General features: G+C 38.2%; 2 protein-coding genes across 2 annotated transcripts in view; one reads left to right on the plus strand and one right to left on the minus strand.

Moving 5' to 3' along the window:
- Positions 1-9,429, plus strand: part of LOC124859666 (VPS10 domain-containing receptor SorCS1-like) — an 80,711-nt gene extending 71,282 nt beyond the window's left edge. Inside the window, exons 24-27 of the mRNA XM_047352571.1 lie at positions 919-1,018; positions 2,598-2,706; positions 3,727-3,881; positions 7,453-9,429. Coding sequence (XP_047208527.1) covers positions 919-1,018; positions 2,598-2,706; positions 3,727-3,881; positions 7,453-7,511 — 423 coding nt within the window. The 3' untranslated portion in view covers positions 7,512-9,429. The remainder of the gene's footprint in view (positions 1-918; positions 1,019-2,597; positions 2,707-3,726; positions 3,882-7,452) is intronic.
- A 2,653-nt stretch (positions 9,430-12,082) lies between these two features.
- LOC124859667 (VPS10 domain-containing receptor SorCS3-like) overlaps positions 12,083-27,398 on the minus strand; it is a 117,688-nt gene continuing 102,372 nt past the window's right edge. The window contains exons 24-27 of the mRNA XM_047352572.1: positions 23,983-24,082; positions 21,254-21,359; positions 21,001-21,161; positions 12,083-13,910 (exon numbers count right to left, since the gene is read on the minus strand). Coding sequence (XP_047208528.1) covers positions 13,846-13,910; positions 21,001-21,161; positions 21,254-21,359; positions 23,983-24,082 — 432 coding nt within the window. The 3' untranslated portion in view covers positions 12,083-13,845. The remainder of the gene's footprint in view (positions 13,911-21,000; positions 21,162-21,253; positions 21,360-23,982; positions 24,083-27,398) is intronic.

A 27,398-nucleotide genomic window follows, 5' to 3' on the forward strand; every position in this document is an offset into this window, starting at 1 on the left:
TTACATTGATGCATCATATAATTGGCACCATCGAGAAGGGAGACAAACTGGGGCAGGCTGCTGGGATTGGGAATTAAAGAGATGTATTTATCTAAAGCCTGTCTGATTACCTGGCAGAACCTCACAGACAATAGGGTAATAAATCTTCAGTTCAATGTTCTCTCATCTCCACTGAACAACTTTCAGCGTAGAGGCATTAAGTGAGCGAGTGCCCACACATGCACATATGTGCGCGGCGAGTGTATGTGTGGAGCGGCTTATTAAAATGTGTAATAGATTTACTGACCCTGATATGCCACTAGAACAAAAAGTAATTATTCATGCTGTGTAGAGCAGTCTAATTTTAACCAGTGGAAAGATTTCAGAAAGAGTGAGATGGAATTAGTGAGGCATGGCTAAGGACCCAAATATGCATTGGGAAGGCATTTTGGTCCCCTGTTAAATGACTGTTTCATCAAGGTGTGAAAAGCTGAGGAACTTTTGGCACTTAAGGGAAAAGAAATTAAAACAGCTATTTTATGATATTAGTACATAGTTTGATTTCCTATAATACCGCCTCGTTGAACTTTTAAATGGGTAATTCTCATTCTTTTTAGAATACTTACACTGATGAAATATTCCCTGTGTGGGAGACATAGTAAAAAGATTAATGTTTCTTCAAATGCCACAGCTCCGCTACAAGCAGGACGCCCTTTTGCCTGAAAGTCTTTAAAGCCTTTTGGGTTTCGGTGTGGCTGGTCCAGTTTTGTATGTGTCACTTAAAGATTTGCCCCTCTTTAGAAGGAAACAGAAATTCTTCTCCATAATTTATGCTGTAGGTTGAAATGACTTTGGGTAAAATATTGATGAGTGTGGATTATTGGTGGACGGCTGCAGCTAACGCAGTCCTCTCTGCTCCTGTCTCGCTCCTCCTTGTAGCTTTCTCAGGTTCTGCTGAGTGCTCTGAACCAGGATCTCATTAAGTTTACAGTCAAACCTGGGCTGCAGGTGAATGTGTATGCCACACGGCTGTCTCCAGGTAAGTTTGCCCGTGTATGTCCCCCACCTGTTTTTTTTTTTTTTTTTTTTTCTTCCAAGAAGCCAAACCTATAAAAGGGTCTTAGCCAATAGTTATACCTGTCTCAAGGAAGGTCCTTCAACATTTGCCTTTGAACTGCTGTTTCACTCATTTCCAGTCCAGTCCTTTCACCTGACTATGACAGCATATTGCACAGGCTGTGTTTGATAAAATGAAATGGACAAGTGGAATTCGAAGGGGCCGTCAAGCTTGAAAAAAAAGCCATTTTCAGCAGATGAACAAAATTTGAAAGTCATAACTTTGAGAAACAGGAAAAAAATCTAGCTAAGATGATGCTTTCTGTTGATTCTCTATTATATAAAACATTTTCTGCTAATAGTTTGGAGGAAATATATCGAGTAATCACATCAGTAGTCTTGAAACAACAATTCATGTGTTTAACATTTTGTATTTTTATATTTGTTTATTTATTTTTACTTAGCTAAATAAATGAAAAATAAGTTGTCTTCTGAAATCCACTTCAAAGTGAGACTCAAGCTTTGATTCTATTTCTCCCTCTCTCATTCCACCTAGAGACAGTAAATCTCATTCAAATAAAGGGCCTGCACTAAAAAATACTTATTACTTGGGCAGGTCTCTCTGATTTCATGATTAATCTACAGATTCTTGGAGCCTTGTGTGGTACTGCTTCAATGTTACACCATGATTCTGATGGCCCAGCTCTACTCTATATGATGCAGCTCTATATTTGACTTAGGACCACACAACTAAACCAGACTTTCTATTTCTGTATGCTTCAATCAGGTATAAGCAATTCACTTCAGTTACATCTGAATATTCCTCAGTGATGTTGCCTATATGTGTTTTAGAACAGTCATTGGTTAACAGTGTTCAGAAGACACTTCCAGTTATATCAGGAGGGCAAATAAAGACATGCACTTTAAATATGGCATAAGTCATTTAATGCATAATTAAACCACAGCGTATTGACTGTGCAGTTTATTCAACTGCTCCATTTGTTTCTTAAAAAAAGACATCAGTAACATCTTAGCTTTTAAGTACAAACCCCACCTGAACTCCTATCTGATTTTTTACAGCTATAGCTTGCTAGCAGCCAGAGTAGTTAAATAGATCAAAGTACACTGACGTCACATTCGCTTGGCAGAGGTGCCAGCAGTAACAAACTTAACACAGCTTCTGTGTAAAACAAAGCTGTACAAAGTAGTTAATAGTAACTAGAAGGCAGCACATGTTAGGATGTTATTCAGTTTTGTTAGGCTCTTCCCCAGTTGTTTTTGCATTTTAAAATACTCTTCCAACGTGCCAGTACTCAGATGAGTATTTAACAAACACACACACATACAAACATACATACATTGGTTCAGGTGGATTTATTGTCTAATTTTAATGGTTGAAATAGTTTTAACAATATTAAAAAGGTGTTTGACAATGAAGAATATTTGTGTCTGTGTATGGACTGAAGAAAGTACCTCTGATTTAAATTCACAATCATATTTCTTATAATAGTTGTATTACTCCATATTCTTATTACTAATTTTCTCACTCATTCACTTTAAAGCTCCTCTTGTGGATGGCAGTGAAAGTGGGCACAGCAGCACTGCAGTCATCATGCTCGTGTCAGTGGTGCTGATGGGACTGGCTATCTTTGTAATATATAAGTTTAAAAGGTACAGTATATCGGATACAGTAGATACACTACAGGGAGATGTACTTTTGACAAAGTAGAAAAATCATTGCACCAGATTTGAGAAACAGAAAAAAGTTAATCGATAATCAAACATTACTTTGCCGTGTTTCTGTTTGCACAGAATTGTTTAGAGTTCTCATTATCTGCAAAGGCGCTCCTCACCCCTGAACTACCCGAAACATTCTACATGTATTCAGACTCCATCTATCTCCAAGTCATGGACATCCGTGGCACAATAATAGCTGGAGGAATAAGATAATTCCCCTCTGTCTCAATCTGCGGAATATTACAGGGAATGACAGTCTAATCAATTCTCTCACAGTGCTGAATGGGTGTCAGAGTCCTGCAGTTATCAATATTCATCTATCTGACAATGTGAGAGTTGACCTTTTGGAAATGCTACACACAGCCTTTCAAGGTGAGGCATACTCCGCAGAATGGCAGGAAAGGTTGAGGAGATAAGTCCTGAGACAACAGATATTACACAGTGCGGGACATACAGTAAGTGCTGCAAGAAATCCCATGCCATTAATGGGGGAATGATCTAGTTCCTCTGCAATGTCGCTCATTATAAAGTAAAACATTATTTAACTTCAACTTTCGACATTGTAATTGCTACATAAGGAAATCAACTTTGAATTTCTTATGCTCCCACCCAAATGTCACAGTGCCAGCTGCAGCACAAGCTCAAGAGGGAAAAATCCCAAATTAGAAATGCAAGAAGTTAGTTTTAGGCAGAACTGGGGATGCATCAGAGGGGATGAAAAATTGATTGAAAACTGAGGTGAACAATATGAAAGAGAGAGAGCATTGCCCAGTGGAATGCAAAACGCCCTAGTTTCCAACTATCAAACAATCCTCCGCCATCTTTAACAGTTAAAAATAGTGTGTGACACATTATGCCTAGTGAAAGCATTAGTGGAAGCAGACTTGATGGCAGATTTCCATTAATGTACCTCTTTTTTTGCTCTAAACCTCTCCCGTTCTGCACGACCTGCAGAAAGATCCCAGGCATGAACACATACACCACAGAGCAGCCTGACAAAGAACAAGAGGTCATCCCTGCAGTGACCTCCATAGCTGTTCCAAACCCTGAGGGGAATGAGCTGACCTCACTGGATCATGTGGATGTACAACTGGACTCCAAAAGCAAAGGTATCGATGCTTCTATTTCCTATTTTTAGAAGGTTTTCTCGCTCATGTTGCACTAGTGTAGTGTTTTTTCATCAGTTCCAGAGAGACAATGATGTGAGTGTACTTGGAATGAAAATTGTATGATTATCTGTTTGTACTGATAAGGGGAAGAAATCTATTTTTCTCAAACATGAAACACAAAACAAGGTCTCTGTACATTACACCTACATCTCTTTTGAAGTTAGTTTAAACTGTCAGCTGTCTTATTTAAAGAGGCTTTTTGAATGTGATCATTTTTACCGTACCTACTGGGCAAACTGAGTGGTTTAGTAATTAAGTTTTTGACTATTTGTTTGGACAATGTTAGCTTTAAATACTATACATACATTTATATAAGTATAAAATAAATGCATATACCTCTTTTGCTAGGACAAATTTTTATGGAACATTTTTTATTGTTTAGTGTGGAGTGGCTCTCAGAAGTCTACACATCACTGATGCAATAGGCTTTTAGGACTTAAAAACAGGGATTTTTAAATTTCTCTATTTTTAATGTGACATAAATCATATAAAATTTAAAATAAAAACAAAGCTGTTTGGGGAAAGAAAATGAAAAATAAAAAAAGCTGAAATTGCTTATATGTGCCTCCTCCAAAAATATTAACAAACCTTTTGATTAAATTTGAGCATTTAGTCTTGCTTGTAGTCCATCAGCATGTCACAGCTAGACTAGATCACATTTAGCTACGCTAACTTCAGATTGTGAAGCTCTTCCACTTCTAGTTATTTCTGTTGGATATAGTTATGAACTTTGGCGTAGTTATTCCAAAACTTTCATTTTTGGTTTTGTGAAGCCATGTTTTGTTTATTTGGACTCACTGTAATGCTTAAAAAATTAATTCCTCTTCATCTTCAGCTTTCTGGCAGATACATGAAGGGTGTTGGTCAAAGCATAATGAGGTTGGGAACTGCTCATGGTTTCACCCATCTTTACAAAAACCTGTGTTCCTTCTGAAGAAAAGTAAACACAGAGCATAATGCTGCCACTACCATGTTTCATTGTAGGTATGATGTTCCTTTGGTAATACCCAGGACTGTTTCCTTTGAGGATAATGGCTCAAATTTTAAAGTTTAATTTTATCAGATGATAACATTTTCTCCCACAAGCTTTCGGAAGATTTTAGCTGTGTCTGGATGTTTTCTTTGGAAGAAGAAGTTTCTTCCTTGCAGCCCTACGTCTTAGTCCAGACATATAGAATACATGGGATTACCATGTAGAACACAACCAATACTTGATGGATGTTGCTGCAGCTCTTTCAGTGCTGCTTTTGGACTCTTAGCAGCCTTTCTGACCAGTTTTCAGTTTCTATCTGTTTCAGAAAAACATCTGGTTTGGGTCCGCAATTACTGATTATATTTGTAGTCCTTTCTTGACTGATACATTTGTACATTGAGGTTATGTCGATTCTTTATAATTTTTCAGCAAACTATGGCTTTTGCTAAAAGATGCAAATAAGAATGAAAATCCTACTAGGACAGCTAAACTTGATTTCAGGTTCATTGTATACTCATTAATGCAACCTGATTATTGCACCTTTATTGTTGTTTATCCAATATGTATTTGCTTTCAGGATAAATGTCAGATTAAACTTGAAAAAAGGAGGTGATTTAACCATAGAAACCTGGAACTTTAAATGGGGTGTTTATTCTTTTGAGAGCCACTGCTCAAATAGCTGATAGTGGTGAAAAAATACCTGAATGTATAAAAGAACTTGTTACGTCTGTAGACTGGAAGACCTCTGCTGTCACTAACTGCTGTTATCCAAGGATGAGGACAATAAATCCATTCACTGTGCACAATACATCAATGAAGGGTCTGATACTTACCAACAATAGATGTTATATGAAAGTCATATATCATATAGATTAATTACATACATAGTGATATATTTCAAGTATTTATTAACTAATTATAAAATAATTCTTAATACTGAAATGGTATGTATTAGCCTACACAAAACTACTGATTCTAGTCGACACCATCCACAAGGATGGTTGGCCGGAAAACTGTTGCATTCTTTGTGCTAAGCCACTCCTGAACTAGAAACATCAGAAGTGTGGTACCTGAGCTAAGGAGAAAAAGGACTGTGCTGCTTGACAATGTAAAGTTGTCTGTCATATAAAAGTGGCGCAGGAGGAAATAAAAGTTTACATTTCATTTGGAAACCAATCTCCCAGATTTTTGGCCAAGAGTGGAAAATGCAGAGGGTCCAAGTTGCCAAGTCGATGATTTGAGGAGCATTGCCATCTGTTGATGTGGGTCCATTGTGTTTTATAAAGTCCAAAGTTATGCTTCATTCGGCTGCTTTGTGGAGAAGCTGGATTCATTTTCTAGCAAGGCTTGGCACCTGCCCACTCTGAAAAAATACTAATACCTGGTTAATGACCATGCAGTGCTTGATTGGCCAGCAAACTCTTCTGACTTAAACCTCATAAAGAATCTATGGAGTATTGTCATAAAGATGAGACACACTAGAACCAACAATGCAGATAAGTTAATGGCCATTATTAAAGCAACCTGGGCCTCCTGAACACCTCAGCATAGTCAGACATGTATCGCCTCAATGCCACACTGAATTATTGTGGTCATGGAAGTAAAAGGAGCCTGGACCAAGTACTAAATAAATATACTGTGCAGTACACGCACATACTGTACCTATCAGTATGCCAAGGTTTCTGTTTAGGAATTCCTTTTTTTTTTGTGGTCTCATGTGATACTCAAATTTCCTGACAAACTGAATGTTGGGTCTTTATTAAGACCTAAGTTCTGATTGACAAAATTGCCAAAAACTAAAAACCTTTCAAGTATATTAGCATTTTCTGAGATGCACCTGTATGTAATAGTGATTAAGTTGCTTGGGATAAATCTGTTGGTCAAGCTGGACTAAAAAAATGCTTATTAAAAAAAAATATTTTAGCTAGTATTGCTTCCTGGACATCTCTGAATGAGGTTAACCATTAATGGCTTAATCTCACAACCTCAGCACATTCCAAAATCTGATGCACAATGTTGCAGCTTTTTTTTTGTAACCTTATAGCACACAGCATAAGCCTTCATAACTGCAAAGAATGTGGCCACAAGCTGAAGCTCACTGACGGCTAAGAGGGATTCACTTAATTTAAGTGCTGATGCTTCTTTTGCCTCCCCTCTTGTACTGTCATACCAGTTGGCAAGATACAGCTTTTATTATGCGCTGTATATTTATGCATTTGCCATCCTGAGTTTGTCACATGGAGGTATTAGTATACACATGTAAGTGAAGCACAATCAAGTGCCAGCTAAAGTGATGAGAACATCCAGGTGAATTATTTGATCCAATAAAATAATTAGTGCATCAGGAAGGCAGCAGAGTGGTGAAAGCATTTTCATCAAGCAATATCTATGAGGTTCCAGCTGATTTACCCCTTCCCACACCTACAGTAAACAATCGACCCATCCAAGATGAATGTGTTTGCCTGCAAAAATACACCCTTATGCAAATACCAACATAAAATCTTTCCGCTGTCTCTCCCCTTTCTTCTGCCTCGCCAGGCTACCTGCCATCTCACACAGACATCAAGCTCTCTGATGAAGCGCCCCATGTGTTTTAATGTTGGAAGTCTATGACCGACTCGAAAGCAATACATCTTCTTTGGCAGTTACTTCCAGCAAGCTAGGAAGCAGCGGTCACAATGAATGGTCTCGAGTCTTTTGCTACCCATGCATGGATGGACCAGTTCACACTGTGCTGCCTAAATCCCTCTGAGGAGACTGTATAGATTTATACTTGCCTCTTGAAAAGGAACAGTTTTTGACTGAAATGCTTGTATTTTTACAAGGACGTTGATCTTTTTATGTAAATAATGTACATCCATAATGGAAAAAGTGAAAGTTATTTGTCTCAGCTGGTTACAGCTGCATCTGTTCAAATATCAAAACATCAAACAGCGGTATGACAGCGGAGAGTAATATATATATTTATAGATCTATATATATATATATAAATATTTAGATCTATATATCTATATATATAAATCTATATATATAATGTATTTTTCTGATTTTGGGACCTGTGTTTGTGAAGTTTACTTTTGTAGATGCGTCAAACAGGCTTATCTGAATAAGACAGTGAGGGAACCAGATTCATTAAGCTCTCCATAATCAGTAAATCTTATCATCAGATTCTCATCCAATGAAAGTTCGCAATATCCAGGAGATGATGGAGGGCTCCTAGTCCCGGATCTGTGTATTCCATCAAGCCTGTCTCTCTGCAGCACACAATGTTATATATGTCATAGCAGGGGAAAAAAAAACAGAAGTTTATGGCAGATAGGTATACACAGAAGATGATATTCTGAGCAGTTCCTTTTGTTTAGGAGACACATTTTAGAAACAGTGAAACAACATGGATCTGAAACAAACTGATCTAAAATGTTCAAATGATTCATTACCCCAACAGAAATACCACATTCAATTCTCATATGGTCACACTGACTGTAAATGTCATATTTGTCATTTTGTGCATTTCCTGTTTGTACTTTCTGGTTTGTACCAAGAGCAATATGTAAATTTACTGAATCATTCCAGTGTGGCAAAATTACATTAACTAAGAAGCAGCGAAACGAGACAAGAAAAGTTTCCCGTTTGTGTTTTAATTAGTTATTAGATCAAAGTTTATTTGCTTTAAAAGATTCCTTGGCATACTTACAAAATATTTTCTTTGAACTAATATTACTGTGAAGGTTGGTGGTGTCTTTTCAACATTTGCACTACATTTTTCTTCTTTTTTATATTTGTTGTGCTTAAAGCCTTTTTTATTTATTCTGGACTGACTCTCCACCAATGCCGGCAGTTATATGCACCATCTCCCAAGTTGCTAGCAATGCAAAAGGGCCCGCAGTGTGTTCTAGGTTTGCCCTAAGGAGTTGGCGGACAAAAGGCTGCAGATGTGTTCATCTCCTGCGCTGCGAGGGACACAGAGATAGCGAAGACGTATCTCCTGTCAACACGGCTCAGCCCACGCACACGGCTTCGGTCAGCTGCTGTCTCTTTGGGATATGTACCGAGGTTCTTCTTCATCAAACTTTCTTTTTAACTGTTGTCAGCATCATATGTCAGTAAGACAAATTGACTGGAGGCTCCTCCATGCTTCTTCCTAGCAATCCCCTGATTGAGCCAGAAGCATAAATAAATTCAAGCCCAGAAGAACTCTTCACGCAGCTGTTCAAAGACCTTTCGTTTTGGTATTAAGTGAAATTAATCATCTTTCAGTCCCGTTATTTGGCTGTGAATACCATCGTGAACAGATTTGCATGATGATTTGTTTCCTTTCGATCTACTTAAAATATGTCTTAACTTGGAAAAAAATGTATGAGAAATGTGATGTTCAGTATTTCAGTTTTTTTTTTCAGAGGCTAGACAACTCATTCATTACAAGTGAAGTGATTATTCAGTGGGTTGTTACAGTTTGTTTTGTTTTATCTTGCAGAGGTAACCATGGTTGCAGAATAAAGTAGAGACACAACAACACTGCAGTGTGGCTGGTTGCTGAATTAATCTCCAGAAACACTGTTTTATGTCCACTGCTGTTGGTCAATGTGTACATACCAAGGCCTAGGAGGTTTTTAAATGTTGTCTTGATACGAACACAAACTTCAATGTATTTGACGGGGCTTTTATGTAATAGGCAACACAAAGAAGTCCATAATTTTGAAAAGGGAGCAAAACAATATATGAGTTTCAAAGTTTTTTCCCAAATGAAATAACTGAAAAGTGTGGCATGACTCATTCAAACTGATACCCCTAAGTAAAAACCAGTGCAACTAATTGCCTTTAGAAGTCACCAGATTGGTATAGTAATAATAAAGCCCACCTTTGTGTAATTTAATCCCTGTAAATACAGCTGTAAAGAGGTTTAAAGCAGGGTCCAGTTGTAAAACCATATCCTGACTTGTGAACATCTCATGGTGCACTGACCAATCGATCATCTGAAAACTGAAAGAGAATGGCACAACTGCAGACCTACCAACACATGGCTGTCCACCTAAACTAAAAGACCAGGTAACGAGAGGATTAGGCAGCCAAGTGTGCCCATGGTATCTCTGGAGAAGCTTCAGAAATGTACAGCTCAGGTTGGAGAATCTGTTGACAGGAAAACTATTTGTCATCCACTACATAAATCTGGCTTTTATGGAATATGAAGTCCAGCTTGCAGCAAATAGGTGGTAAAAGACCAAAACTGAAATTCATGGCATTCAGGCAAAAAAGAGGCAACACCTGCGAGCTAGTTCAGGCAACCAACTCGAGTTATGCTCCTGCTTCATGTGTTATCTTTACACACTCTGTAGAATTTATCAAGCATACCCTACTAATTTGGGTGGTCTATTTAAGCTAAAAAGCATTCTGCTGCACCCTGCATATCATGTGTTGCTGCTCCCTGCCTGCCTGCTGCTACAAGCTTTTTCTTGGTTCTCCTTAGCTCCTACACATCTTAGCACCCCCTTTAGCTTCGAGGTCAGAGACCCTCTCCCTGAAATGCGATAGACATGTTCAGGAGGTAGAGAGGTGCTCATCACTCCACTACATGTTGGACAACATGACCATGGACTGATGAGTCCCAACCGTCCCAAACAAGAATCTGTGGCAATATGGCAAGACCTAAAAAATGAATGTTCACAAACACTCAATCCAATCTGACAGAGTTTGTGCTATTCTGCACCAACAATGGACAAAAAAATGCAGTCATGAAAACCATACTTCCCAAAATTTGCAGCTGTTATTTAAACGGTTATACAAATCCTTATTAAGGAAAACATCAGGTGCTAGTCACATTTTATAGATTTTTATTTATAAAGAAAAATGTAGAAAACTATGTCCATCATTTTCCCACTGCTTCAGAATTATACAATACTTTGTGGTGGTTCAACACATAAAGTCCTCATAAAATACATTGAAGTTTGAGGCTGTAAAATGTAGAAAAGTTCAAGAGATGTGAACAATTTTACCAGGATCCCTGTTGCCTAACTATGTATGAAACTGGTGGTTTTTGACTCCACACTCGTCCTCACTTGGATTAGATGTTGTTTAGTGCTTTTCCTTTTAATAAGTGCTTAGCATGCCCAAAGTTTCGCCGCAGCCATTTTCTTGGTACAAAGGGGCAGAGTGGGAGGACAATGAACAGTGTAGAGTATCCTGGAGTGATTCTAATTGGCTGGTTCCTTCGCTCTCCCACTGTGCAACAAATTAATTATACCCTCTCCTGGAAATCAACGCACACCCAGTCAACAAAGAAGATTTTCTTACTCTGGATGGCACCTTGAATGAAAAATGTCCCACAACAATAACCCACAGCAATATTGTGTTAGCCACAGTGTGAAATTGATGAGCATGTTTCCTTTCATTGAGTGCTACATTACAACGTCTGGCTGCAGCGAATCATCCATTAGTGATTGTCACCGTTCAATTTGATTGTGCACCGCAGAACATCCCAGGGCGGTTAGAGAGAAGCCTTGGTGTTAATTCAGACTGAGAGCACAGTTGAGAATAAGACTCTTGGGGCGTTGATGGCAGTTTGAGTGATGAAGATTGGTGTATGTGTGTGAGATACGTTGTTGTTGAAGTGGCAAGTAAAATGCAAAGCAGAAGATGGGCCTGTTTTGCAGCCACCTTAATTGTGAATTTTTTGTCCTCCAATCTGGCAGCTTGTGTGACAATTTAATGTGAAGCGGTTCTCTTTTGTATCAGAAGAAAGCAAGGACGTCGTAGTAATGCCCACAGTTCTTCTTTACCAAATCATGCGTTTCTCCTGATCCACAGCCTTGTAATTGTTCCCATTAAAACAGAAACCATCTGTAACAGGCTAACTGGGCGAAAGAGGTGAAATGGAGCTCAGTCTAAATGTCAGATGGGAATCTCCATGTGGCTGTTATCACACCTCTCCCTATTAAAGCTGACTTCAGAGCCTCTGTGAGATCATTAAGAGGAGTATGTTGAGGCTGATACACTGCCTGTTATAAGGCACCAGTGCTTCAGATAGGACTGGTGCAAAGGTTATAAGAGCACAGCTTCTTGAACAATTCTTGTTCGGATTATGTCATGACAACACAGACATAATGTAAGCCATGTGTTTGCACATTCTGCTATAGAACACATACGGTAGGGACAAGAAAAATAGAAAATAAAATAAACATATAAAAATACATTTATTTTCAACAAGTTTGTAATGTTAATTGGTTCACAGTAAGAAATGTAACTTAAAACATGACAATGTTCTTATAAATGACAAAAAGGTACAATATTGTAGATATACCATGCATAACTTTTGAGCCACTGCACAAGTAGACCTTTTGACAACATGTTTAATAATTTGTTTAATGTGTCAAGTAAACTTTAAAATCACCATAAACATATATACAGAACACACACACACACCCCAATATAGTTTTTGTTACCGCTAATCGGGACATGCTCTTGTAGATAATGAAGTAGACAAAGTGAGCATAAAGCTTGTTGAAGGGCTGAAGCAGATGGAAACACAAGACAAGTTTAGATAATTTACGCTCCTATATCCCATTTTCTTTTTTTTTTTGCTATGTACAAGGTATCAACAATCCCGACTCTAAAAAGGCTAGACCTCCATCATCTCAGAAACAGTCTTTGAAATCAAAACCACAACTTGTTTTTGTCCTTTGAGCTGTCACAATAATCAGATTTGGACATTTGTACACATTTGGATAATATTTACAACAAGACCTGTGTTCCTAGAAATGTACAAACACATTTATGCTTCAAAATTTCACATAATTTAGTAATCATAGTTTTGAGGCAGGACACAGTTAACAGTTTACATCCTGGGTGAATGTGTGCAGTAAGGGAACATCTTAAGCAGAAAAAAAGGAAACAGTATTAACACGTTTTGTAAGATATATATATAAAAAAACTATAAATTATTTCTTTTTTTTTTTAGTCCAGTATTTTGATGTCAGGTCCAAATGAAGCAAACTGACAAAATATCATATACATATTTTTCTCATGTAGAAAACGACATGACAGCTGTGGTTTTCTTAATTAAATAGCTCTCACTGGTCACTTTATTAGGTACACCTGTTCATTGGGTTGTTAACACAAAAAGTGGCTTAGCCAATCACATGACAGCAACTAAATGCAATTGGGAATACTCTTCTGGATTTACAGAAACTGGCCCAAAAAGAGAAACTCTCCAGCGAGTGGCAGGAAAAAATACTTTGTTGATGTCAGAGGAGAAAGGACACTACGGTACCTGAAATAACTACAAATTACAATCAAGGTATACAGAAAACCATCTTTAACCACACAACATGTTGAACCTTGAACCAGATGGACTTCAGTAGCAGAAGACCACACTGGGTGCTACTGCTATCATCTAAGAACATTACACTGAGGTTACAGTTGGGTTGGTCACCAGGTCTAATGAGAGATGATTTATATGGTAGGGTAAAATGCAATCATGCCAATATGGCCCAGAATGTTTCTGGAACCTTGTTGAATCTATGCCATGAAGAATTTAGGCAGTCTGAGTCCAACCCAGTACTAGCAAGAACTACTTAATAACATGGCCTGTGAATGTATGCCTGTTTTATAAAACTTATTTTTTAATAATTACTATATATGACTTTAGGAATTGTCTATTAGAAGAATCATTCAGATATGATAAACTCATTATTTATAAACCATTTTATATTAGCCGCTGTCGCAGTTTTAGGACCATCATGAATTAATTTCAGCAGTTAGATACCTTCAGATTGAAGAATTTATACAAGATACTGCAAACTACTTACCCTATCCACATAAGTTAAAAATTACTTTGAACATGTGCAGCTATCAGCATGACATAAATAAATAAAAAAGATATTCTGACAAAGCAGACTAAGTACAATCAAAACACAACACACAGTACTTACTCATGTCTTAGACATTAGTACAATTTGGAAATTCCCTTGTGACAATTCTTTCCATGTTTCTCCCAAATCCTCCTGGGAACATAAAAGAGACAACATGTGGAAAGTTCAGAGTCAATGGACATTGCAATTACTTTGCGCTTGTATCTCATATTTTGGCTCTATCTACATGGCTCTGAGCATTTTAGGATTAGTAAGGGCTCTCATTATAATAAACTAAACAAGTTTTTGATCACTTAATATGAGTATCGTATGATTTGTTTATTCTTCTTATTCTTTTAACACTCATGCATTTTGCTAAAAAAAAAAAGACAAAATTTGTGTCACACTAAAGGAACATGGCCTGTCTGAGAAGGGCTAAAATACAGTTGGAAAGCTGATAAATAAGATTACTATGAGAAGACTGGATGTCTCGATGTGAAGAAACTGGTTGATTTATTGGTGAAACAATCGTCTTAGCATCTTAAAGGGCAAATATCATCATATAAAATGTATAATTATTGTAAGTATGAAACGTAAATAAATCACAATCGACCTGCCCTGAAAATGTAAGCATATTTTTTACAACAAAAATTAAGGAAGTAACCACTATATGTGCAGGATGACATGTCATCTCAATCCACAGTGACTGATAGACTCTTGCTGTACTTAAAACACAGAAAAGAGACCTTTTTCATGAGAATATGCCTTATTAATAACGCTTATTGCAGCGACACATTAAAGGGTGGAGCGAGCATCCATACCTTCCCGAAAGACCCTGCGCTGGGATGACAGTGGGTGAGATTGATTAAATTTAAAAGAACCAACCTCTCCTTGCCCACCAACAAACAGTGTTATCTATTCAAAATGCTTTCTGCCCTAAGAGCATCAATCAAGTATCATATAGAGTACTGGCTTTTAGGGAAAGATGGAGCAAACCCCTTATTATGTTCAGCAGCTACAACAGAAATCTTGACAAACAGATCAACAGCCTAGACAATCCAGACAGAGGTTTGTCAGGTAAGCAAATGTGTTTTTACACGGCTTAGAGTTGAAACCAGATGTTTACATGCACTGCACTAAAGAAATTGATTCAGACTAAGCATTCCCTGTTAAATGTTCTTTAGGATTACCAAAAATTACTTCTATTTGCTAGATGCCACAATGATGGGAGCATTTTTATTACTTTCTTCAAATTCAGAGGTTTGCATACACTTATATCGTGGTACAACCCTACCGGTTGTACCACAGACATTTTTTGTGTGAACATGTGTACCATAACACCGCTATGTTTAAGGCAACATCTCAAACACACTGATCCCTGTTGTGACATAATCAAAAAATCTAAGGATATCAGTAAGATAATTGTGGACCTTCACAAGTTAAGTTCAACCTTGGGTACAATTTTCAAATGCCTGAAAGTGCCACATTCCTGTGTTCAAACAATTATACTGCATGGGGACGTGCAGCCTTTATACCATTCAGGAAGGAGATGTGTTCTTTGTCCCAGATATGAACACCTTTTAGTATGAAATGTACATTAAAACCCCAAATCAAAGGCAAAACACTTTGTTAAGATGCTGACAACTTCCAGCTTGGCACTTGGCTACTTATTAGTTAATTCTAGTCATTATTTTTCCAGGTACTTCTCAGCGCCACACAGAAATGATTATAACTATGGTGAGCTACATTACTGACCACAATAGAAAAATAAATTAAATTTAAAGGATGACAAATGCCCTTTAATTTATGAGCAAATATTTTGGGCCTTTAAATGTTTCACAAGAATACATTATGGGGGTTGTGGCACAAATGTCATTGGTAAAGAATAACTTTATAAGGGGAAGGTATAAAATACAATTTAAAAGGTTAAATTAACGTCTTGTAAAACTCTGTAGGAACTAATCACTGCACATAGCCTAACAGGATATGAAGAACTCTGTGTCCATGAGGGAGAAGATCACAAAAGAAAACCCTTCACCTTTGCTATTCCTCTTACAAGCGGTGTAATAAAAGCTGGGTATCATTTGTTTATGACTACATAGTGTGAATTTTATACTACCCACATAAGTGAGTTCGCATCTAATGAGACATGTAAATTTCACTGATGATGTCGTTTATAGAGTCGGTGCAATAATTTCTCTGATGCATTTTTATACTTCATCTTAGTCATTTCAAATTATTTCTGACCAATTTATGTAATTATAAATATATTACTGTTACTGTTGTTGATTACACAAGTTAATTGCTGCTGAAGCTGCAATAACTCATTTTTGTTCCAGCTTGCAGTTACAGAGCAATGCCATGATTCATTTAGAGTTATGTTCCCATAAGCATGATGAATGTAAGTCTAATATTTATTCTGCTTTAGCTCTGGTTTCAGTCTCTCACAGCTTCTGGGTTGAAAATTCTCTTTAGCCACTATATTGTTCACCATTTTTACCAGCGAGTTTTTAACTTTGAAATCAAGTAAGAGCTGTAAGAATGACTGAAGTCAGCTATAAACCCATATCATAGTGTACATTTTAGTCATTTGAGAGTAAAAGTTTGACAAGAACTACCCCTGAAATAAAATTTAAAAAAAGGAAACTGAATTTATGTAGAATCCTTAACTCTTTTTTAAAAACAGCATACTTACTTCCTTGTACACACATAAGACATTTAAGACTCCTAAAATACACTGCTCAGAAAAAAACTTAAAGGGACAAATTTTAATCAGAGTATAATATCAATTGAGTTAAACATCTGGAATATTGATCTTGTCAGTTAAGTAGTAGAGGTTGATGTTAATAATTATTGTCAGATTTCTTTGGTGTTAATGAAACTAACAACAGGTGCACTAAAGGGGCAACAATGAGACGAGCCGACAAGAAGGAATGGCTTTGCAGGTTGAGGCCACAAACATTTATTTTTGGCTTTTCAAGAAATATTTTTTTTGGCTTTTCAGTAGTTTTGCATTTGAACAGGATTAGTGTCACTACTGGTAGTATGAGACAATACCTGGACCCTACAGTGGTTGTACAGGCAGTCCTACTCTACCAGAATGGCACGTCAATACATGCCCGAAGGTTTGTTGTGTCTCCCATAAAAGTTTCAAGAGCATGAAGGAAATTCCAGGTGATGGGCAATTACTCTTGGAGAGCTGGACAGGGCCGTCGGAGGTCCCTAACCAGTCAGCAGGACCTGCTCCTTTGTGCAAGGAGGAACAGGATGAATACTGACAGAGCCCTACAAAGTGACTTCCAGCGGGCCACTGGCATGAATGTCTCTGACCAAACCATTAGAAAAAGACTTCATGAGGGTGGCCTGAGGGCCCAAGGTCCTCTAGTAGGTCCTGTGCTCACTGCCTGGAACCATGGAGCTTGACTGGTATTTCCCAGAGAACACTAGAATTTCACAAATGAAAGCAGGTTCACTCTGAGCTTATGTGACAGACATGAAAGGGTCTGGGGAAGCTGTGGTGAATATTATGCTGCCTGATACATTGTTTAGCATGATTAGTTTGGTGGTGGGTCAAAGTTGGTCATTAAGGCATATCCATGGAGGGATGCACAGACCTGTACAGTAAAAACGATGACACCCTGATTGCCATTAGGTATCAGTATTGTTAGACCCTTCGCCGGAGCAGTGGGTCCTAGGTTCCTATTGGTGCATGGTAATGTCCGATCTTATGTGGCAAGTGCCTGCAGGCAGTTCCTGGAAGATGAAGGAACTGATATCATTGACAGGCCTCCATGCTCCCCTGACCTAAATCCAATAAAACATCTGTGGGACATCATGTTTAGGTCCATCCGATGCCACCAGGTTGCACCTCAGACTGTCCAGGAGCTCAGTGATGCCCTGGTTAGGATTTGGGAGGAGATACCCCAGGACGCCATCCGTCACCTCATAAGGAGAGTATCCCGACATTGTCTGGCATGCATACAGGCACGTGGGGGCCATACAAACTACTGAGTACCATTTTGAGTTGCTGCAGTGACATTTCAGCTAATTGGACCAGCCTGCCTCATCAGTTTTTTAGTTTAGATTTCTCAGTGACTTCAGATTAATTCTTCTGTGGGTTGATAAACACATTACCCATTCTAGCAGTGTGAATATCCAGCATGATTTTCTTTCAATTGTTCTGATATGTTTTCTAAGTGTTCTTTTCTAAGTGTTCTTTTAATACAAGTGTAAATAAAACAGCTAAAACCAGTTTGTATTTTGTCTTAACTAACTGTACATCTCTCCATTCTTGTTTAGTTCTTCAGATTTAGTTTTCCTTCTCTCTCTCACAGTCTTACTGCAAATGGGTGTTTTCTAAACTTTCTTGACAGTTACTCCCAGTCATGGTACTTGCATGAATAGTGTTCTGGGGGTACCCCTCCTTCTGCTGCCCCACACACAAACAAACACATGCTTTTTAAGGCCATCTTCACACGGAGCCAAAGACAGTATACGCACAGAAAAGTTTGAGAATAAAGGTGAAACCTACCAAAGCCGGAGGTGCCATATTAGACGTAATACTTATGGCACACCAGTGAATGGCGCTGTAATGCAGCAACAAAGGTAAACAAAAAAATCACATCAAGCGCATGTGCAGGAAAGTGTTGTGGAAGGAAGATGAGCGGGGCAATTTTAAGCATCTGTAGACATAGTTTTCCAACCCCTGTTCGCGCTCAAGTTCGCCATAGAGGAACCAAAGATTTTGGTGTAAAACACACTACAGATGGAATTGCTTCCATATAACCGCAATCTGGAAGTCCGCTATTGTTGTTGCTGTTGTTTTTGGCTAGTCCAGTGCCTGCTTGTTGAGGGGCAGGGAAGGAAAGCTCGCCAGTTTGTAGCCAGTTAAGGGGTAAGGACTGTCCACACAAAGCCGTCACAGGGAGGATGGCTTTGAACTTTACCACTCGGGGAGCAGGTTTCAAATGTAGTTGGTTTCACAGCCACTTCATGTGGACGGGACTCCCTATCCGACCAAGAGGTTTTGTGGATACTCTCAAGCCAGGCTTCATATGAACAGGCCCATAGTTTTGTGCTATAACTTCTAAACATTAACAGCTAAAATATGTTGAGCTGATCCCAGTTGTTCCTGATGGATATATAGATACAGAGCGGAGGTTTTACAAATACAAATATTTGTCTTAAAGCATTTATAATTACTAAAATAATCCAGTTAAGATCTGACTAGTCCAAGTATTTCAGACTTTGAACAAGAAATTAACATACAGCCCAGATTCTTCATAAAACACATTTATTTATTTATTTTGTTTTTTAAGGGAATTTTAAGCTGTTTGCCAACTTATCTGTATTGTAGAGTGTTTCAATTTGATAACAAAAAATTAGGTCTAATGCAGTGTGTTGCATGTTTACTCAATTAATTAATGCTATGTCTGCAGCAAAGATGTGTAATGCAGCTGTGGCGAGCCACCAGGTGATTTTACTGCAGTGAAGTGACCGTGTGCTGACACTAAGCTCCGTGAAGTAGTACATTTATTTTTTTCTATCTCTTTATTCTGTCTATTTTCATTTGGCCTAATTATTCTCCATATGTCTCTCATATTGTATGTTTTAAATTACATATTTAAGCTGATCAAGAATTTTGTAGCCCAGAAGAAGACCAGTTAATAAATTATAACTTAGACCAAGTGATTGGAGCTATCTGTGATGCTAAAGAAATATCAGCAGAACTTTGATTTAATGGTTGTTGCTCAGCTGACAGCCGTCTCTGTGACATGACTTCTTGATTACTTATATGTAAGTGGGTACCTAAGCTATATCTGGAGAAATTTCAATACCACGTTTAAATGGGCGTGCTTGGCAAGGTCCACTTTGATCAAAATCGGGCAGGACACATGGTATCAACAGGCCTTCACAAGGCGATAAAACCACTGAATCCCACATTGGAATTAAATAAAAATTACTTATTTTTTCCTTTACGAAGAGAACAATATGTTAAAATATGTTAATTATGCGCAATATTAAAAAAACACAAAAAGTATCAACTATTGCATGATGAGATAGATCATAAGTACAGTATACTTCGTGGGAACATTTGTATCTCAATAAAGGAAACTAAAAACAAGCTCATGAAAATACATGAAGCTTCTAAACACAAGGGTGAAAATTTATTTGATCTGCTGATTCCAAGACCAAGAAGACCAATGCTCTACTGCTCTTTGGCAAATAAACACTTTTGTTAGTGACCCTAAAATGAATTAATTTGTCTCAGATCAGCAAGGACTTGAAAAGGTAGAAACAGCTGAGAAATGAAGAACAGCCAAAAGTGCTGAGTGATCAAAAAAAAGGCCTGCAGCCCACATGTCTGTGTCAGGAGCACTGCAATGCTACTTTTGTCAAACAGTCCACACCGTGTGCAGGGACTGAGTAGTTGCCATCTAAAAGGCTTCACAGAAGATGTCACACGAAGCAATCAAAAAGTTAACTTGTCACAGTGATATCTGGGTTCTGTGCAGATGCTGTGGTTGTGCTCTTGGGGGGCAATTTGCAAAAATATAACACACTGCAGTGATAAAGATGTTCCAGCTCCTCGGACGTGTGCTGCACTTCAATACAGCGCACGCTAGAATCACTCTAAGAGAAGCCCTTTAAGTAAGACTGATACAATGGAGCTGCTTTAGGCTTCACCAAATGCTGTTAACATGCATTCAAATGCAAAGTGATATATTTTTGGGGTAATAAATGCTAATCTGTATCACTCTCTTAGAGTGACGGTCTAAAAACCCTGGTTTAATGGATTAATTGATCAGATATAATTAGTCTGTATTAAATTGTGCCTTAACAAAAAAAACATGGAATCACAGCCATCGCACCCTAGACCCTAAAATATAGCCATTAAATCTAGTATAGCATAGATGGAAATTAGTGTTTGGATTTTACACTGTAGTACACCTTTTTAGCATATTACTTTGGAAATAAAGACTTATGAGCATTAACATCACTTTGTGAATACTACTCCCCTCACCAAAAGAATCCTTTATAATATAATATAATATAATATAATATAATATAATATAATATAATATAATATAATGTAATATAATATAATATAATATATATAATATATTTTACACTGCAAACAAGCAACTAAAGCAGGAGTAGATCTCACAATGTTTCTTCCAATACAGTCAGAATGCAGCGTGCTGTCCAAAACTACAAATAATGGTGATTTGAAACTGATTACCTCTGCTTCTGCCTTCCAGCTCTTTTTCCATGAGTTCTTTCTGAGACGGGAACTCGCTTAGCTTGACCTTGGACATGGCATCGTTTTGACCTACTGTGCTTATGACCTCCGGATCCTTCTCATTCCGGTCTTCAGTCTCCACATGGATCCAAGGAATTTTCCTGAAAGAGACAGTAAACCAGAAAGAATATTTTGGTGCTGTATATTAAAAAAAAAAATAAGCCAGCATAGTTTTGTGTGTTGCTCGACAAACCTTTTGAATTTGTAGATAAAAAATGCAGCTGCACCAACAAAGACCACGCTGATCAACATAAGCATTGCCGACCCACTGTGAATTGAGTTTGAATCGACTAGTGGTGCTGAAACACAAGCACATTTGGATTTAGACATTCCTATCAAACTGTAAAAATCATCATAGTTGAGAGCCATAAAACTTACAAATATTAAAAGCTTGAAATATAACAAATATAAATCACTACTGGCCTTTGCATTTTTTTTTATGCAAATAAATAATCTCAAAAGCAATTTTTGACAGAAAAAAGCTTTCGTAACCACACCCTTCCTAAAGACAGCTTGTGAATACAATATTTGGATGTTGAACTCTCATCTGCATCCGCAGGGTCTGATAGACTTATAACAATAAGTAAAACAACCTTACCCCCAGGTAAACTCAACTGTTACTATGCCTTTTTTTTTACAATGTTTTGTACTTTTTGTGTACTTTGTCCATACAAATCATCTTCTGAACATTGCTGAACATTAGACTGGACTTGCAACAGAGCACTTTTGAAAATCATTCATAGTGTGCCAGTTTGTTAGATCCCCAAGCCACTGCTTTCAGACAACTTTTTATCTGACATGTTTGGCAATTTTGGTGATGAAGGTGAATTTAGCTTTTGTGAGCTACAAGCCTACACTGAATCAAAAAGTAAAAGTGACAAAAATGAGAATCTATATCATTTAAACATTTCCCTTTCACTAATGGTTGTCTGTCTCCCAGAGAGATTACTTTTATTACCCAATGGTATGTGCCCACCAGAGCGGCAGTGTAAAGAATTGAAGTTGGTATCCCCTGAGGGTGTTAAAAGAAACCTTCAGGATGTCCATGGCCTCTCCCTGGGTCCATCATGGCATGGCAGCTTAGGCATGCTAAAATGCAATATTCAAAACATTTCCCCTCACCACCCATCTTTCTCGCCCTCTAAGAGAAGACTATGAAGTGTTTGACCTTTCGGATTCATTTTAAAGGCAACCCAGACCTTTGTATGCAGACACAAATGAAGACAGATCCGTCGGTGGATGAAAAGGGTAAAGCCACGCAGGGCTGATCGACACATTTGTGTTATATGCTAATGACCTGGTGACCCTGTAGATTTCCTCAGCGCATACCAAATGCTCTCCTTGTCAATCACCTCATCGATTGACTGATTTCAAACAGAGCTACTGTACCACAGCTTCAGGTAAAAAAAAAAAAGAAAGAACCTGACACACTGAAGGAAGACCTGCAATATACTGTACTTAAAGGGGTTGGACAATGAAACTGAAACACCTGGTTTTAGACCACAATAATTTATTAGTATGGTGTAGCCCCTCCTTTTGCGGCCAATACAGCATCAATTTGTCTTGGGAATGACATATACAAGTCCTGCACAGCGGTCAGAGGGATTTTAAGCCATTCTTCTTGCAGGATAGTGGCCAGGTCACTACGTGATCCTGGTGGAGGAAAACGTTTCCTGACTCGCTCCTCCAAAACACCCCAAAGTGGCTCAATAATATTTTGTTCTGGTGACTCTGCAGGCCATGGGAGATGTTCAACTTCACTTTCATGTTCATAAAACCATTCTTTCACCAGTCTTGCTGTGTGTATTGGTGCATTGTCATCCTGATACACGGCACCGCCTTCAGGATACAATGTTTGAACCATTGGATGCACATGGTCCTCAAGAATGGTTCGGTAGTCCTTGGCAGTGACGTTCCCATCTAGGACAAGTATTGGGCCAAGGGAATGCCATGATATGGCAGCCCAAACCATCACTTATCCACCCCCATGCTTCACTCTGGGCATGCAACAGTCTGGGTGGTACGCTTCTTTGGGGCTTCTCCACACCGTAACTCTCCCGGATGTGGGGAAAACAGTAAAGGTGGACTCATCAGAGAACAATACATGTTTCACATTGTCCACAGCCCAAGATTTGCGCTCCTTGCACCATTGAAACCGACGTTTGGCATTGGCATGAGTGACCAAAGGTTTGGCTATAGCAGCCCGGCCGTGTATATTGACCCTGTGGAGCTCCCGACGGACAGTTCTGGTGGAAACAGGAGAGTTGAGGTGCACATTTAATTCTGCCGTTATTTGGGCAGCCGTGGTTTTATGTTTTTTGGATACAATCCGGGTTTGCACCCGAACATCCCTTTCAGACAGCTTCCTCTTGCGTCCACAGTTAATCCTATTGGATGTGGTTCATCCTTCTTGGTGGTATGCTAACATTACCCTGGATATCGTGGCTCTTGATACATCACAAAGACTTGCTGTCTTGGTCACAGAAGCGCCAGCAAGACGTGCACCAACACTTTGTCCTCTTTTGAACTCTGGTATGTCACCCATAATGTTGTGTGCATTTAAACATTTTGAGCAAAACTGTGCTCTTATCCTGCTAATTGAACCTTCACACTCTGCTCTTACTGGTGCAATGTGCAATCAATGAAGACTGGCTACCAGGCTGGTCCAATTTAGCCATGAAACATCCCACACTAATATGACAGGTGTTTCAGTTTCATTGTCCAACCCCTGTATGTTTCAAAACTCTGGATAAAACCTTCGGTCAAACAGTTTATAGAAAGACATCAAAGTGGCTCAATTAATTGTAGAATATAAACCTGAGGCCTGTCTGAACATTTTTCACCTGCCTCCAAAAAAAAATACAAATGTAAGAAACATAATGGGTTGTAGAAACAATGAGTTAATGTTGCAGTAGGCCTTACCCAAGGTTTGCTGAGTCATGTACACAATAATGCGAATATTTGCTTTCAGTTCAAATTGGATCATGCCTTGGTTGAGGGCAGTGACAAAAATATCTGATATCTGTTTTAAAAAGAAAGCACAAACATGTTATTAGGTACAATGTAGTTTTATCATTGAATAAACTTGATTTGCTTAACACTTTTTAAACAGTTCCCAAACAGTAGTGCAAACGAAAGTGAGGTAATGTGTTACATCAAAGACTACATTTCCAGTACAGACACACAGTTTTATTCATGCCAAGAATGATAACTGAAATTAGGACCACAAAAGCACTTTCAGTCCATCAGGCACCTACAAAACCTCTAAGCTAACTGGGTAAATGTGGTATAAAATGGAGTCTGGCAATGCATGAAAATGGGACATGCTAATGGGTATTCTCTTTTGGACTCACAGGCACAATACCAGAACAGAAGTGGCTAGGAAGAAGTTTCTTTTTCAAACGATTTTAAAAAAGGATTTTGAACAGAGGTTTTTGTGTCACCATGACAAAAACAGAACTTGCTAGACTGATTTATAGGGATAATTCAGACATTCTGAAAATAAGTTGTTTTAAAAGGTCATAAATAGTTAATAATTAGCCTCCACTAAATAACTTTTAAATCGGCTTCATATGGTATAAATTCAGATTAGCTAACCACTAGTCTGAAGGGAGATCTACCATATTCAGTGTAAAAAATGTTACAGAGGCGTCGCTATTTCTAGACCGTTAAATCGTCTTTAGAATTGCCATGGCCAAAGTTACACATGCACTGCATTCCTGCAGACGCTGGACCAACTATAAATTTACAAACCAAACACACTGTTTCATGGAGGTTTTGTTTTGTATGTTTTGGGGAAGATATTTGTGCGTCTAAACATCTGATTTTATGTTTATCAGCTGATTTAGGAGGTCATTAAACACAGCTCCCCACCTGTGTGTAATTCTGAAAGCTGATGTGTCCTTTTTCTGTTCTTTCATTTTTAAAATAGTAAATAGATTTGTAGATAGTAAAATGATGTTTCGATTTGACCCGCTCCGGCATTGTGGTTATTAATATCAGCCCGATCGTATCTGCTCAGGAGCAGGACCAAAAAAAGGTAGGTGCCAGTACGGAAAAAACAGTAATGAACACGATGGCTGTTCATGTATATTGGGATGAGAGGAGTGGAACCAGGCTAAATAAAGCCAGTGGTAGTTCTATCATGGCAGAAAACAGCTTTGGTCTTGGCCCCTCTCAGACTAGTTATTATCTTCAGCCTCCAGGTTCAACTAATCGAGTTTCATACTAGTTATTATTTAAATAAAGTCAACAAGAGAGTTATTAAGTGCTGGTAAGATATAACTGCTAATGACCTTTTAACAGAACCTCACTTCAAAAATCCTAAACTTTAAGTCAATTTTTCCTTAACATAAAAGTGCAGAGAGAAGAGAAAATCCCCTACTGATTAATGCACAGCATGGAATATGTGTGATAAAATAGTTTTTTTCAGTTCAGCTGTATGATGAATTCGGCACCACACGTTGCAATTTTCCAGATTAAAAACAATAGAGAATGACCTCCTCTAGACCATAGTGTGTAAGATGAACACTTCTAACACTTATACTCAAAGACCTATTATTTTGACAGAAGTCCAAGAGTGCCTACCTTATTTATTTTCTGTTTACCCTGCTATCATGCTTCATTTGTGGGGTAATTGATTATCCAGGAAACACTAAACACATAATTTTAATTCATATAGCTTTGATAGGCTACCCCTATTTAAGCATCAAATCAGCCTGATAGTGGACCGAAAATTACCCAGAAAAGTTTCAAATTATGGGAGAAGCAATGTCACATGTTCACAGGACCAATTGCATTAATCCTTAAAAAGCTTTACTGATCTGTTTATAAATAATGACAAAATATAGTTACATTTTATTTTTGATTTGTTGGTGTAACGATTCCCACTTTGAACGTTAGGATGGTCTTAATGATTTAATCCAAAATCGGTAACTTTTTCAAGTAATAACTAACATATATTTAAGTTATTGGATTAGGTTTCTTGTTTCGAGTGGATCCTTGTTTTTCTTTTGTTTCTTGTTATTCCATGCTATTTTCCTCCCATTACCTGTCCTCAATTGTCTTTTTTGAACTCTCCACATCTGTCTCTCATCTGAATCAGAACACCTTGTCCTCATTCAACAATCACTCGTCCCAGTTTTTAAACTCCCTGAGTCTCTTTTGCTGCTTTTCAGATCCTTCTGTTGCCATCCTGTCACATTCCTGGCCTTTTAAGTGCCTTTTATATTTACTCAATATTTCTACTGGGCCAAGATTTTTGACTTTCTGTAAGTTGTTAGTCTTTGTTTGAAATAAAAGCTTCATGAATCCTGATTTCATGTTTTTTGTTGGTACCCCTAAAGAATCTGAGCAGCTCAGAAAGAAGACTATAGATACTTTTTATATGGAAGACTATACCAGCAGATCCCTGTTGCTGTGACCACAGTTACCAATATTATTACAAAAAAAGCTTAGTATTCATGAGAGTTTAGTCAGCCTCCCAAGGCATGGACAAAAGATGATTGTGACCGATGACAGTGTGGATGGTGGAAAAACAGCCAGGAAAACCTTTTTCAATCTTAACTTTCATGTTAACATGCTTTACTTTCTGTTTGCACCATGTGTTGCATTTTATATCAGAAGGAGCTTTAATGAAAGAAGACCTGAAGAAACTCCACTATTGACAGGAAAAAAGACAAAACCCAGAATGGAGTGTGCAAAGATTAATGTAAGCAAGCCTCAAAGTTTCTAGGCCGAGCTTTGGTGGTTACATATGGAATCAGAATCAGAATCAGCTTTATTGTTCGTACATAGAAACAAGGAATTTGACTCCGGTACACCTTGCACTCTGTATTTATTTTTATTTTTAATGCGTTATAAGGTATATTTATGCATATATCTTTATGTCCTTAAATATACATATATACAAAGGTGCATTTGCAACTTCAGTATGCAGTTGTTTGGTACCCTATTGAATGTTCATCAGAGAAACAGCCTGGGGGAAGAAACTGTCTCTGTGGCGGCTGGTTTTAGAAAACAGTGCTCTGTAGCGACGGCCTGAAGGTAAAACTCTAAACAGTTTATGTGCAGGGTGTGTGGGGTCTGCAGAGGTTTTAGTAGCTCTTTTCCTGACCCTAGACCGGTATAAGTCCTAGATGGAGGGAAGGTCAGCCCTGATTATTCTCTCCCATTTCCACAGTCTTGAGTGGGTTGAGTTCCAGGTAGTTCTGACAACACCAGTGTACCAGCCGATCCACCTCCTGTCTGTATACAGACTCATCGCCGTCCTGGATCAGATCAATGACAGTGGTGTCATCTGCAAATTTAAGGAGTTTCATGGACGCGTCCGCTGAGGT

The sequence above is a fragment of the Girardinichthys multiradiatus genome, chromosome 22, assembly GCF_021462225.1.
Source record: "Girardinichthys multiradiatus isolate DD_20200921_A chromosome 22, DD_fGirMul_XY1, whole genome shotgun sequence".
Classification (NCBI taxonomy): Eukaryota; Metazoa; Chordata; class Actinopteri; order Cyprinodontiformes; family Goodeidae; genus Girardinichthys; species Girardinichthys multiradiatus.